The 14,695-nt window shown below is 31.4% G+C and overlaps 1 protein-coding gene across 7 annotated transcripts in view; it reads right to left on the reverse strand.

The window, feature by feature from the left end:
* The window catches only part of LOC145266389 (kinesin-like protein KIF3B), a 200,184-nt gene that overhangs the window by 81,172 nt on the left and 104,317 nt on the right, over positions 1–14,695 (reverse strand). For all 7 annotated transcript variants that reach the window (XR_013864711.1, XR_013864712.1, XR_013864710.1 and 4 more), the window contains 5 exons: positions 11,274–11,381; positions 6,196–6,320; positions 3,360–3,484; positions 2,645–2,728; positions 688–767 (listed from right to left, as the gene is read on the reverse strand). Coding sequence is in view for 4 of the 7 variants with exons in the window: in XM_080122024.1 (XP_079978150.1) it covers positions 688–767; positions 2,645–2,728; positions 3,360–3,484; positions 6,196–6,320; positions 11,274–11,381 (522 nt within the window). In the remaining 3 variants the exon portion in view is untranslated. The remainder of the gene's footprint in view (positions 1–687; positions 768–2,644; positions 2,729–3,359; positions 3,485–6,195; positions 6,321–11,273; positions 11,382–14,695) is intronic.

Consider the following 14,695-nt stretch of genomic DNA (forward strand, 5'->3'; position numbering starts at 1 on the left):
ATGGTAGCATTTCCATATTTGAATGTAGTTAACTATTTTTCTTAAAGTGAAGGTCTAGTTTGAAGCTGAAAGAGAGCAACTCCATGAGGCAAATCCTTAAAGTCTTGGGTCAGCAATATTCGGATGATGGTAGTAAGGATGCCAAAAGGTTGGGGAGTCCAAAATTCTGAATGCAAAATTTGTTTTCGATATTGAACAAATAAATTCATCTACACTAGAACCTCAGGATACAGTGGCCCAAGGATACATTTTTTTCAGGTTAACATTGGAATACGATTTTTTTCCAGCCCCCAGTTACGGTATTTGACCCATCTTACGGTGTTATTTATAATATCATTTGATTATATACATGTGTATTATATACTGTACTGTATTTTGTTACTAATTTTAAATGCTGTATCCCAGAGTTCTACTGTATATTCATGAATATTTTGTTTTGTCGTTATTCATTATTATGTTATGTCAACCCAAAAGTGTTGAACTTTATTTCATTTTTTTTATTTAATGTTACCACCTGAAATGCATTGGAATTTATACTAATTTCAACATGATATATAAGCACATAATGTTTTCACCTGAAATGCGTTTAATACACAACTTTTTAATTTGTCTACTGCAGCATATGAAGGTAGGTATTGGCATAAAGGCTTCTTCCAATTGAAAAGCACAGAGAAAGAAATAACTCACCCGACGGCTCGATTTTGATTTCCAAGGTTCATCATATGTTCGATTTCCTTGGCGTTTTTCGTCACAGACGATAACAAATCCTGAAAGAGATGAGAGATTAAATGAGTTTTGAAGACAACATTTCTATCAAACGAAGAATATCATTTTTATAAAATGTATTTTATAATAAAAAAAAGAATTTATAATAAAAAAAGAAATTTTTTCTTTATTTTATATATGACTAGCAGACGTACCGGCATTGGCTGGGTGCTGGATTAAACAGTTACATCTGTATACATAATTTGGCCATTGGGGCTTTTACATAGTAATGAAATTACATATAGTAATCTCCCTTCTACTTATTTTGATCTGTGTTTTTTGTAATTCCAAATTTTGATCCCATAGCAGAAATACTGTAGATATTAACATAAGGTTAAATTCCTTTAAAAAATTTAAAGTAATAAAAAAATGAATTAAAAAAAACAAAAAAAAAAACATGAAAGAAACTGAGACACATGCATGCAAGTATTATGTTTTTTCTAAACAGTCCACTTCCTGTATGTAAAAAAAAAAAAAAAAAAAATACCTGGGCTGAGATCAAAGCCAAAACCTAAAGACAGTGAGTCAAGTATGATAACCATTAGGTCAGTTTGCTATGACCTTTAAAGTGTTTTCAAACATACTTATTCTTAGCATAAGGAAGCTGTCATGTGAACGATTCATGCATGCGCAGTCGTGAAACAGTTTACAAACAGATAAAAATTCAATGATCCCAAAGTACCAACTTTTCAATTTTGACCCCTTAGCAGCCTTTTTCTGGATGAAAACTGATTAAAAAGTTTTTCACATGTCTGAACACCCCATATATCAAATTTCAAATTTTAAGATCAAAGATTTGCTGAGTATACAGATTGAGAAGTGTCCTCACATGCACAACACACATTCTCACTTTTTTTTTTAGATATATAGATTTAATATATCCAAATATTTATTCACAATATTTTCCAGTTATTAGTTATAATAAATAGGGAATAATTCCATAGCTCCCAAATTGGTAATTTACTGCCAGAGTTGAAGAGTCAGAAGACTTTAATATAAGGAATTGGAGTCAGATATTTCGAAATTTTAGGAGTCAGATATTTTGGAATTGCTCAGTGACCAAATCCACTTGTATCTATTAGAGATGGGACGATTCCAATATTTTTCCCTGATTCTGATACAATTACCGATTCCGATTCTTTAAAAATCTCTAAATATTTAACTATAAAATAGTTATTTTTTCCTGATTACTGTAAACACGCATCATAAATGTGCATATATTTTCTTAAACATAAAAACACACTTGTGAGGGGATTGTCTGAAGATTTTTAGCCATACTGCAAGTTTAAATCAATGAATATTTATTATTTTATTATTACTACAAGCAGTGGAAGATATTTCTTAAACCAAAATCAAATAAAAAAGATAATTAAATGGAACCAGTTTTGGCATCGGAAAAGAGGCTCAATTTTTTTTCGATTCCGATACCGATTCCAATACCCCAAAAAGTTCTGATTTTTCCAATTCCCGATTCCGATTAATCGTCTTAACACTAGTATCTATTCATATTGTTCTCATAGATTCTCTCAACTAACATACCAATGACTTTTTACTTTTCAAATCCAGACAACTCATAATATATAATGTTTTTCATGTATTCCTTAACTAAAACTAGCAACTCGCAATATTAAATTCCAACGTAAGCCCAGCTAAGACAGCCACCATAAATTATCACGATTATCAGAATTAGTGTAAATACACCCCCACCCATCCCTTTCAACAATCTTTTACAATTTCCGAATTATTTTGATGAAATACTAACACACGTCATTGGCATATTTCATCCTGTGACAAAAGATACAACAGTTGCAAGAAAAGAACCACTTCCATTGTTTTCCCATGAAAATAATATACGTATTACTACAAAATTTTTACTTACCTTTACATAGACGCCGGTGCCTGGTCTTTCCTTCAACTCTAAACGCTTCGATTGATCCTTTGATAGTAGATCCCGTATTTCTTCCTGGAAAGCGCAAAAAAAAAAAAAAAAATTAGAAATATTAACTTATTGCTTTATCTACAACTAGTAGGGATAACTGACATTGCCTGGGAATATTGATAACAAAGTTGAAAAGATGAAAAAAAAAAAAAAAAAAAAAAATGTGTCCTAAACAGCTTTTTTTTTAAAAAAAATGTTTTCGTTTTCTCTCCACACATTTTCAGTCATGTTGGGATACCATCGGATGCAAGAGTGGCAGCATACAATGCACATGTCCAACCTCTAATCTCTTTCGGCTATAATATATTTGTTGTAAAGTAAAATAAAATCAATCCAAATAGGGCAAAAATAAAAATGTGAAACTCTAGCAATTTGGTCATTTCTTTAAAAAATAAATAAATAATAAAAAAAAAGCAGAATTCTGCTTTTTTTAAAAAAAAAAAAAATATGGAATTTTATTTAAAGTAAAGAACTCATATCCCTGAAATTGTTTACAGCTGTTTCAAGGCAATGTTTATTATAAATGATACAATGCAGCATAAATTTTTTTTCAAACATTGAATCTCATCAGACAAGCATCACATATGTACCCAGAACACACACACACACACAAACTTAGTTTTTTCTTTGTGTAATTTGAACCATCATTACTTACTTGATAAATTTCCAGGTAAGATACACGCACCAAGTACTGTTGGTTTTCCGAACGGGAAATATGTTGGAATATATGTTCAAAGGAGTTGGGAATCACACCACGTGATTCAGGGTCATTTTTTTCTCCTGGCAAAAAAACAAAACATTAAAATTATAGATTTCTTAAAAATTTCTACTAAATGGTCTTCAGGTTATTTCATCTTCTAAGAATAAAGCTAACCTTTGCTCATCATTTTGCCAACAATTCTTCTCTTGATGATTCTGAATGCTGTTCTTCCTGATTTTCCTTTCTTCATTCTGTAATTATCACTCCAAAGATGGTTTCAAGGGTTCTTTCTGATCTAAACAAGTCTAAGGTTTTCAATCCCAATTCATTTCTTATCATTCTCAAGCATTATACTCCTGCACTTTAGCTTTCCTCTTGAAATTATTAAATCTCTGTCACAATCCTGTTTCCCTTCTTGTTGGAAGAAGTCCTGTTATTCCTATATAAAAATACTGGTGATCAGTTTGACTCACTTATTCTGTTAGTCTCCTGTTATTAGGAAAGTTTTTAAAAAGTTGGTCAATGGCAAGCTTGTTGATTTTCTAGAAAGTCTGGGCCTCTTTAGTGATCTTCAGTATGGCTTTCGTGGTTTTTTGTTTATCTGCTGATCTTCTAACTGTTGGAACTGAACGGATCTGTCGGCTTATGGATAATTCAGGAGAGAGTAGGGCCATTGTACTTTAATTTTCAAAGGCATTCACCATAGCGTGTTATTCTGATCTTCTACAAGAACTTTAAGTTTATGGTATCGGTGGTAAGGTTTTGCACATTAACTTTTTTTTTTCTGATCCAAACTTGTAACTCTGAATGATATCTTTTCATTCTCTTTTTCTATCTATGCTGGTATTCCTCAGGGTTCAATTTAGGTCCAACACTATTTCTTCTCTATACCAATTATCCTTTTTTTTCTTTTTTTTTTATTCAATTATTTGGACTATTATCCTCATATACTAGTTGTTTTCACAACGTTTTGGCCAATTATTCCTCTGGCCTTTGTCAGGTTAACCGTGACGTGGGAGGAATGTCGAATCCTCCAACTACATCCACAGCAATTGCTGCCTTCAATAGCTGTTGTTATCTCACCACGGTTTGGTCAACTAATCCTCTGACCGATTTTGGGTGGGATCGAACCCACTACCTTTGGATGCAATACTCGCCTGGAATCGTAGATATTCCACATCTCTATCCACTGCACCACGGGTCCCAAAGAGCAATCAAGGTTGGATTTTTTGGTTTTATAAATCTAATTCTTCCAATTGTCGGATCCGTACCAATTGTTATATTATTGAATTAGTTTGGAATTGCGGTTAACCTGATGAAGGCCAGAAGAATAATTGGCCGAAACGTCGTGAAAAACAACAGCCACAAGATTTTTAAAAAATATGGAAACACTGCCTTACAGGAATTATTTTGGAAATGAGTAATTTATATAATTTTTATTTAATTATTTGGACTATTATCCTCATCTTCTAGTTGTTGTTTTTATGACGTTTCGACCAATTATTCCTCTGACTTTTTCAGGTTAATTGCGACAGAATATGAATGTCAAATCCTCCAACTACATCCATAACAATTGTTGCCTTCAATATCTTTTCATCTCACCACGGTTTGGTCAACTAATCCTCTGACTGGCTTTGGGTGGGATCGAAACCGCTACCCCTAGACGACACTCACCTGGAATCGTAGATATTCCGCATCTCTATCCACTGCACCATGAGCCCCGAAAGGCAATCAAGGTTGGACTTTTTGGTCTTATAAATCCAATTGTTCTTCTAATTGTCGGGTCCGTACTGGTTGTTATATTTTTGAATTAGTTTGAATTAGTTGGAATTACTTTGGAGATGAGTAACTTGTATAATTTTTTTTTTTTAATTATTTATTCCTCATTTTCTAGTTGTTGTTTTTCACGACGTTTCGGCCAGTTATTCCTCTGGCCTTCGTCAATTATCTTCTAGAGGATATTATTAAAAAAATTAACATCTACGCTGAGGATACCACTATTCTGGTGTTGCTTCTTCTCCATTTCTGTTGAATCAGTTGATCAGAGTTCAGTTGTGGATTGATGTACAAAATGGTTTTGTTAAGACCCAACTCGTATCTTTCAAGCATAAGCATGTCCATTTTCTTCCAGAGATTCGCATGGATGGCTCTGCCCTTGAGGAGAAACTCATTGGTCTTTCTTTCTCATCAAATCTTTCTTGGAGTATATATATATATATTTCTTATGGCAATCTCTCCAGATAAGGCATAAATATTAAATATTACTTTAAGGCCAAAAACCAGCCAATGATAAGTGTGAGATGAATAGATTCCGACCCAAATACAGCAATTTTTTCTCCTTTGTCAGAAACATTGCTCATGGAAGACATAAAGAAAGCAAAATCCATTGCTCCTTCTGCTTCTCATAAAGTTGGTTCTGTCTATTGCTCTAACACATTTTTACACCTAAGGCTTTTCCCTATCTCTACAAATCTATCATCAGACCATGCATGGAATACTGTTGCCATATTTTGGCCGGTGAATCTGTCCCAACTGAAGGTTCTTGATAAGGTGCAGAAACGTATCTGTAATTTGATTGGCTGCAACCTCGCCTCATACACATGATGTTGCTAGTCTCAGTCTTTTCTATAAATACTATTTTTCAAGCATAGAAAATTATGAGGGACTTATTGCTTATCAATTTCTGATTTAAAAACCGGAAGCGCTCATCAAGTAGATTCTGTAATCATTTTTTTTTAATGTAGATCAGATGAAAGATAATAAATATTAGGAGGAGGAGGAGGAGGCTTACCCTGCATTGTGTAAGTCTTGCCAGTCCCTGTCTGACCGTAAGCAAATATGGTGCCATTAAATCCTTCTAACACGGACTGGACAAGTGGGCGGAATGTTTCCTCATAAAGTTCTCGCTGTTTGGAACTGGAAGAAAAAATTTAAAAAAAAATAAAAAGGAAAAATAGTTATTGAATCGAAGTCAAAAGAAATTATATTAAAACAATATGATTTAATCAGGATTCCAAAGAATTTGTAATTTTTAGCAAAATATTTTTAATGAATAAAAATGGAAAGATTCGAGATAGAGGACAGGTGAAAATGATACCTAGTTTTCTTAATATTACAAAAAGTTAAATTTCGGCTGCTTGAATCATACATTAGACTTTTCCATGCAAGGGAAATAACTTTATTTATAATTTCGTTTTTATTGGGGTAGAGTTATTCGCCCTGACTGAGCTAACGATAAATGGACAACCAGGCGCTTTTCTATAATTCGTCATTGATCTGAGGTGGATAACTCCATTTTACTATGCGATTCGTTCATTTTTTTATACACTTGAAACCAATGCAACTTTAAAGAATTGTAAGAAAAGATACGACTACAACAAAGAATGAAAACATTACAAAAGAAATAGGAAGCTGCAACCATTTTTTTTATGTAACAAAGTTTATAACATTTATGAATGCAGTTTTTAACATTACAACAAAACAAAATGTTTTTAAATTACAAAAAGAAAATAAATGCGACGATAGTTGCAGAGGAATTGGAGTTTTTATTAAAGAAAACTTTTGCAACACGAGTTATTTTTTTACTACTTTTTTAAACAACATGAGTTATTTTTTTTACTACTTTTTTAAATAACACGAGTTATTTTTTTACTACTTTTTTAAACAACATGAGTTATTTTTTTACTACTTTTTTAAACAACACGAGTTATTATTACGAGTTCAAAAAAAAAAAAAATCGTTGAAAAAAAAAATGCTTACATTATTAACTTAAAAAACAAAGAATGAAACTATATAAAAAAAGAATGAAACTATATAAAAAAAGAATGAAACTATATAAAAAAAGAATGAAACTATATAAAAAAAGAATGAAACTATATAAAAAAAGAATGAAACTATATAAAAAAAGAATGAAACTATATAAAAAAGAATGAAACTATATATATAAAAAAAGAATGAAATCATTTTAAAATACAAAGAATGAAATCATTTTAAAATACAAAGAATGAAACCATTTTAAAATACAAAGAATGAAACCATTTTAAAATACAAAGAATGAAACCATTTTAAAATACAAAGAATGAAACCATTTTAAAATACAAAGAATGAAGCCATTTTAAAATACAAAGAATGAAACCATTTTAAAATACAAAGAATGAAACCATTTTAAAATACAAAGAATGAAACCATTTTAAAATACAAAGAATGAAACCATTTTAAAATACAAAGAATGAAACCATTTTAAAATACAAAGAATGAAACCATTTTAAAATACAAAGAATGAAACCATTAATAAAGAACTAAACCATTAAGAAAAAGAATGAAACCATTAAGAAAAAGGATGAAACCATTAAGAAAAAGGATGAAACCATTAAGAAAAAGAATGAAACCATTAAGAAAAAGAATGAAACCATTAAGAAAAAGAATGAAACCATTAAGAAAAAGAATGAAACCATTAAGAAAAAGAATGAAACCATTAAGAAAAAGAATGAAACCATTAAGAAAAAGAATGAAACCATTAGAAAAACAAAGAATAAAACCATTAAAAAAAACCAAATAATTATACCATAAAAACAAAAAACGAGACCATTAAAAACAAGGAATGAAACCATTCAAATCAAAACCCAAGAATGAAGCCATTAAAAAAAAACCATTAAAAAGAAAAACCTAGAATGAAACCATTAAAAAGAAAAACCTAGAATGAAACCATTAAAAAGAAAAACCTAGAATGAAACCATTAAAAAGAAAAACCTAGAATGAAACCATTAAAAAGAAAAACCTAGAATGAAACCATTAAAAAGAAAAACCTAGAATGAAACCATTAAAAAGAAAAACCTAGAATGAAACCATTAAAAAGAAAAACCTAGAATGAAACCATTAAAAAGAAAAACCTAGAATGAAACCATTAAAATGAAAAATCAAGAATTAAATCATTAAAATGAAAAATCAAGAATTAAATTATTAAAATGAAAAACCAAGAATGAAACCATTAAAATGAAAAACCAAGAATGAAACCATTAAAATGAAAAACCAAGAATGAAACCATTAAAATGAAAAACCAAGAATGAAACCATTAAAATGAAAAACCAAGAATGAAACCATTAAAATGAAAAATCAAGAATGAAACCATTAAAATGAAAAATCAAGAATGAAACCATTAAAATGAAAAATCAAGAATGAAACCATTAAAATGAAAAATCAAGAATGAAACCATTAAAATGAAAAATCAAGAATGAAACCATTAAAATGAAAAATCAAGAATGAAACCATTAAAAAACAAAGAATGAAAACATCAAAAAACAAAAAATGGAAACATTAAAAAACAAAGAATGAAAAACATTTAAAAACAAAGAATGAAAACATAAAAGGTGTGCCTACTGTTTTTAACTATATTTTTTTAAATTAAAATTGTATTATTTTTTTAAATGAATCTTAAACATTACATTAAAAAAAAGTAGTTGCAACTTCCTTTTCTTTTGTAATGTCTTTATTCTTTGGTTTTTAAATTTCACAATTATTAAAAAAAAAACAAAAAAACTAGCTGCATCTTTATTTTCTTACAATTCTTTGAGGTTATGTTGATTTAAGTGTCCTAAATTCTCATATGAAAAAAATGAACAAATCTCTTAGTAAAATATGGATCAGATGAAAGATTATAAATATAATATTAGGAGGCGATATGATTAATGCTTACCCTGCATTGTGTAAGTCTTGCCAGTCACCGTCTGACTTTAAGCAGATCAATGACGAATTATAGAAAACTGCCGATAAATCATTTCCTATCAAAAGAGGAATTTTTGACATTGTGTATTCTGCCCTGCCCTCTGTTGTGCTTTATCCCTCCTATCCTAATTATATAATGTATGGCAGATATTCTGACATCTTCATTTTCGTTGAATTTATGTTTCTTGTTTGCTCAGCATTTCACCTTATGAACATCAAAAAGGAATGTTCTGCTCGCCAGTTTCATGCCGAAAACAATTTTTTCTTCTTTTTTAAATTTTATTTTATTATTATGTACTCACTAGGAGTATTCACACAAGCCATCACCAAAGATTGCTCTTTGAGAACAACTTGTGGTGTTCCCTGGAATCTGAGTGAGAACAATTCTCCCCAGATTTCCAGTACCCTCCACTTCTTTCGATAATCTTTGCAAAAGAATTTGCGTTATTGTAACAGTCGTTTACCATTGATTTCTCACTGGTGGCGACTATTGATCCTCACTGGAATTTGGGTGGCAATAAGCCTCCCCAAGGTTTCCATCCTCTTTGCACTCAGCCAGCGGAAGTCTGGCTAGTGCTTTCTCTTCTCGGTCTTTCCATCCTCCTTGACCCTCATTGTTTCGTGTGATACCTGTTTATAGTGACACTCGCACACACAAAAAAAAGGAGGGTCAGTATCTTACAATTATACAATTTCAATTTTCATGATTCCATGTGATGTTCTTTTATGTTTTACGTCTGTAGCAGTTTCTGTGTCCAGTTTGTGCGTGCAGCTAATGTGTGGTGTTAGTCTCCACATTCAATGGTTTTTCTTAATATTTCTGCAGTTTCCATTATTGAAATACATTGTATCTTCTCGGCCATCCCTCTGATTCCATTCTCCCCCATTCTTTTTTCAAAGTTTTTCAGTAGGGTTCCTAGTGCTGCTACTATTAGTGGTGTTATCTTTACTTTCTTCATTTTCCAGATCCCTTTAAGCTCTCTGGCCAGTTCCGTGTATTTGCTCCGCTTCTCAGTCTTCTTGGGTTTATTCGTTTGTATATTCATGTTCCATAGAATCGTGTGACTTTCATTTTCCTGGTTACGCGGGGTAGGTACAGCTAGTACACACACAATATATTTCTTTATAGAATGTTGACTAATGGAAGTGTCTATCAGGTATGTGTAAGAAGCGCAATTATAACTCATATTTTTAATTGAAGATTATAATAGGAGTTATCTGATTGTGTGCGTGCATGCTGGGGGAGGGGTTGACCACCAATAGCCATGACTAATGATACATTGCCTGAAAGTACTTCCCTCAAGGTTAAAATTCATGGCCAACATTGGAACAAATACACTGAGGTAATTGCCAAGGCTGCTGCAGAAAAACTGGGCTCTTTCTCTAGAGTGTCAGAAGATTACTCACACCTGAGAGTATCCTGTATCTCTATAAAGCCACTATTCACCCATGCACGGAATATTGTTGCCACATCTGACCTGCTGCATCTGTCACTAGTCTCTCGCTCCTAGACAAGGTTCAAAACAGAGTTGCAAACATAATAGGTCCTACACTATCAACCAAACTTCAACCTCTGTCTCATCACTGAAATGTGGCATCCCTCTGCCTATTCTACAAGTATTTTAATGGAAAGTGCTTTGACAAACTCAAAGCACTAGCACCTCCTCAATGTAAATACCCCACGACAAAACCGACAAGCAGCAAAATCCCACCTCTACACTGTAGAAATCCCTAGATGACATAAAGCCTTCTACTCAAATAGCTTCTTCTTTTGAACTGTTAGACTTGGGAATTTTCTCCCAGTTCTCTGCTTCTATGACTGTACTGACATGCAGAAGTTCAAGTGTAATGCGAACAAACATCTTGCTGCCCAACTCCCCTACATAGTATCCCTACAAATCTTGTCCCAAATAGTAGCCCCTTACAAGTTAGTGGTACCGTGCTTTGTTTGGGGTGAAATAACAAAAAAAAAATCTACCTTCAAATAAAATTTCATTGTCAAAAAACAAAACAAAAAAACAAAACAAAACAAAAACAAACAAAACATTTTTACATTATTTCACTTGAAAATAGTAACTGCATTTTAATATGGAATTAAGAACGTGTTTTTTTGCTAGGCTGTGTGAGAATAAAGTAATTGTTACTTACGTCCAGTCGTACACACAATCAAAGGTAAATGTCCGATGTACATCTCCTGGGGCTGATTTGATATTTCGTATTTCTATCACCCCCCTGTTAGGGTACATATCCACAACCCTGCAACAAATAAACATACAAAAAAAATGTCAGATTCATGAAACTGTGCCTCTTTTGTTTACAAGCTTCAGATTGTTATCCTCTATTTGTTTTATTCATGTTTTGGTTGCTGGACATTTCTGATCCTTTCAGGTACCTTTTTATCATAGTGCATAAGCTTCTGAAAAATTTTGATCAAGGAATTCAAAGAATCAATGTATATACTATGCTACAGTGGCCTCTTAAGAATTATAAAGATGAATATAATATAAGAATAATAAGTGAGAAAGAAAGGGCAGATAATCTTTGAATTATAAACTACTTGACCACACACTAATTGCTGATATTATTAAACAACTTCCAGTTTTATTCATCTCTCTTCCTTTTCCCCTCCCTCGGTCGATTATCAAAAATAACACAAATGCATTATATATATATATATATATATATATATATATATATATATATATATATATATTAAACAAAATTATTGACAACACAAAATATATACTGGTTTATAAAAATTTATGCGTCAGTTCAATAAGGAAAGACCATTAATGGGAGGAAGGGTTATAAATGCTCTTTATACCTAGGAATTTTAATAAAATCATAAGAGGAGAGACATAAAGAACATTTCTAACTCCTTCTCCCACCGATGTTCTTTTCTTATTAAACCGATAAATTTATATACACCAGTATTTATTTTGAATTGTTGAAAATTTCTTTTTAGATATACAAGCTCCATCTTATGTTGAGCTTCTTATATCTTGATAAGTTTTCGATTAAAGAATCTCGCATTATTTCCTGAATCCCCTAATATATATTTTTTTCCTTTCTCCTTTTCTTTTTGACTGTCACTTCCTTCTACTTCTTTTTAGTTGTCACTCTCTTTTTCTTTCTTTCTGAGTCTAAAATGTCACTTCAATATCACCCCTCCCACTTCTAGTTAGCGATTTAATATTTTATTTCTTAAATAAGAAACATTTTTCTCTTTTTTTCATTTAAGGATCAGCTATGATGAATAGCGGATAAACTTTATTTCAGTTGCCTGATGAAGAGCCTTTGGTTTTTTAATAAACCAATTGTTCCGAAACATTAGCATGTTCAGTGTAGCAACTATGTAATATCTTTATATCTATAAAAGTGAAAATGTGTGCGTGTATGTGTGTCTGTGTACATTTCCCTACCAAATAACTGTCAATTTTCAGTCAACAGACTCGAAATTTGACATATGGGGTATTGAGATTTAGGGAAATCTTTCTGATTGGTTTTCGGTCAGAAATTTTGCTGCTAAGGGGTCAAAGTTCAATGATTTCACCTTTGAGAACTCTATCAAACTTGTCCACCAATTTTGGGTCAAAACATTTGGAATTTTAGATATAGGTTCTTTGAACATGGATCAAACTTTATAATTTTATTTGAGCCCAAAACAATAAATGTTAAGGGGTCAAAATTAGAGTCAAAGTTAAAAATAAATTGACCTCTGCAGTCTCTACCAAATTACTCAGCCAAGTTTTGGTCTAAATACTTGCATATTCAGACATAGGGCAAGCTTTTAAATCGGTTTTTGGCCAAAGATTTGGCTGCCAAGGGTATTCAGACATGCAGCAAGTTTTTTTAATCAGTTTTTGGACAAATGTTTCGCTGCCAAGAGGTCAAGGTTGAAAGAGTTGATCTTTGCAGATTCTACCAAACTCCTCAGCTAATTTTGGATCTAAACACTTGAGATTTTAGATGTAGGTTACTTAGACGTAGGTCAAACATTTTAACTTGATTTGAGCCCAAAACAATAAATATTTAAGGAGTCAAAATTGGAGTCAAAGTTAAAAAAAAATTGACCTTAGTGGCCCTAACCAACTTTTCTCTATGGTAGTTAAGGAAGCCTATTATATAGAAAAGGCATTACCGTACATATGCACACTTTTTAATACATACATATGTACATGAAGTTATGAATAGTACATAGGGCCCGAGCAAAACCGGGTTGAACTGCTAGTTTGTCTATATAAATAAAAATATTATACTCTGTTCTTTTTATTGAACACTCTTAATAACCTCATTTTAATTCATGAGTTTTACCTCCTGAATACCTTTAACTTGGTATGTGTGTATATATATATATATATGTGTGTGAATAGGTCGGCCCTTATTTTTTATGAGACATATTTTTGTTTATTATTATTTTTTTTCATCAAATATTATTACTTGCATAAAAGATATACCCATGGACATGCATGTTTCTAGCTCTCAGCCATCATCAGCATGGGTTGGGATCGAATTCATGACACCAGCATTCGCAGTCTGGTATTCTACCACTATGCTGACTTACCACTTGCATGCACGGATTTTTATCGCTTTTTAAAGATTTGTTGTTGTTATTATTTTAATGACATTAACAGCTTTGAAATGAGCTATAAGCTTTTCCTCTTATATATATATATATATATATATATATATATATATATATATGTATAGTAATTTATAAAATATATATGGCGATTAAGCTACACTTATGCTTAAGCCTGACGAATCCTATAGTGGATGAAATGCCGAATATTTAGTGTAGCTTAATCGCCATATATATTTTATAAATTACTAACTAGCTCTACCTACGTATTGAGCACTTTTGAAGTAAATACTTAAAGTTCACGCATAAATCTATACTTTCGTATATTAATTTTATGTGAGTAAATGAAGTATATATATATATATATATATATATATATTATATATATATATATATTATATATATATATACTAGCACGCCGCCCAGCATTGTCCAGTCGTAAAATAGGCTTAAATATGATATTTTGATTAATGCATATTTCGTATTTATTATTATATTATATTGGACCCAATATATAGTAATGATTTAAAAAGTTAAAAAAAAAACAAAACAAAAAAAAACATGACTTGTGTGTCACTCCCAAGAATTGAAACCAAAACGTTTAGTTTATGATTTACTTTTTCCTTTGACATTAACTGTACTATGAAGACATGTTTGCTGCAAAGCTAAAATTTAAAGCATGAACCAATAGCTATTATGTTACGCATGTATTCATTCAACCTTCAACTGACAAATTTAATTTCTTAAATTTTCACACTTTTGCACTGATTTTCCATGGCTAAAACCCAAATATAAAGTTTTGCATGGGTTCAAATACCCTATATATGAAGTTTCATGTCTGTAAACTAAAAACTGATGGAGGAATTTGTTAGGCAAAACTTTTTAAACAAATATATATACGCATATATAAATATATATAGAAAGAGGTTTGTGTTTACTATAAGCTTTTTACGCAAACATAAATCATGTAGAATATCTGCATGAATAT

This window comes from Euprymna scolopes, chromosome 41 (genome assembly GCF_053919585.1).
Source record: "Euprymna scolopes isolate OS-2025 chromosome 41, ASM5391958v1, whole genome shotgun sequence".
In the NCBI taxonomy this organism is placed as follows: Eukaryota; Metazoa; Mollusca; class Cephalopoda; order Sepiida; family Sepiolidae; genus Euprymna; species Euprymna scolopes.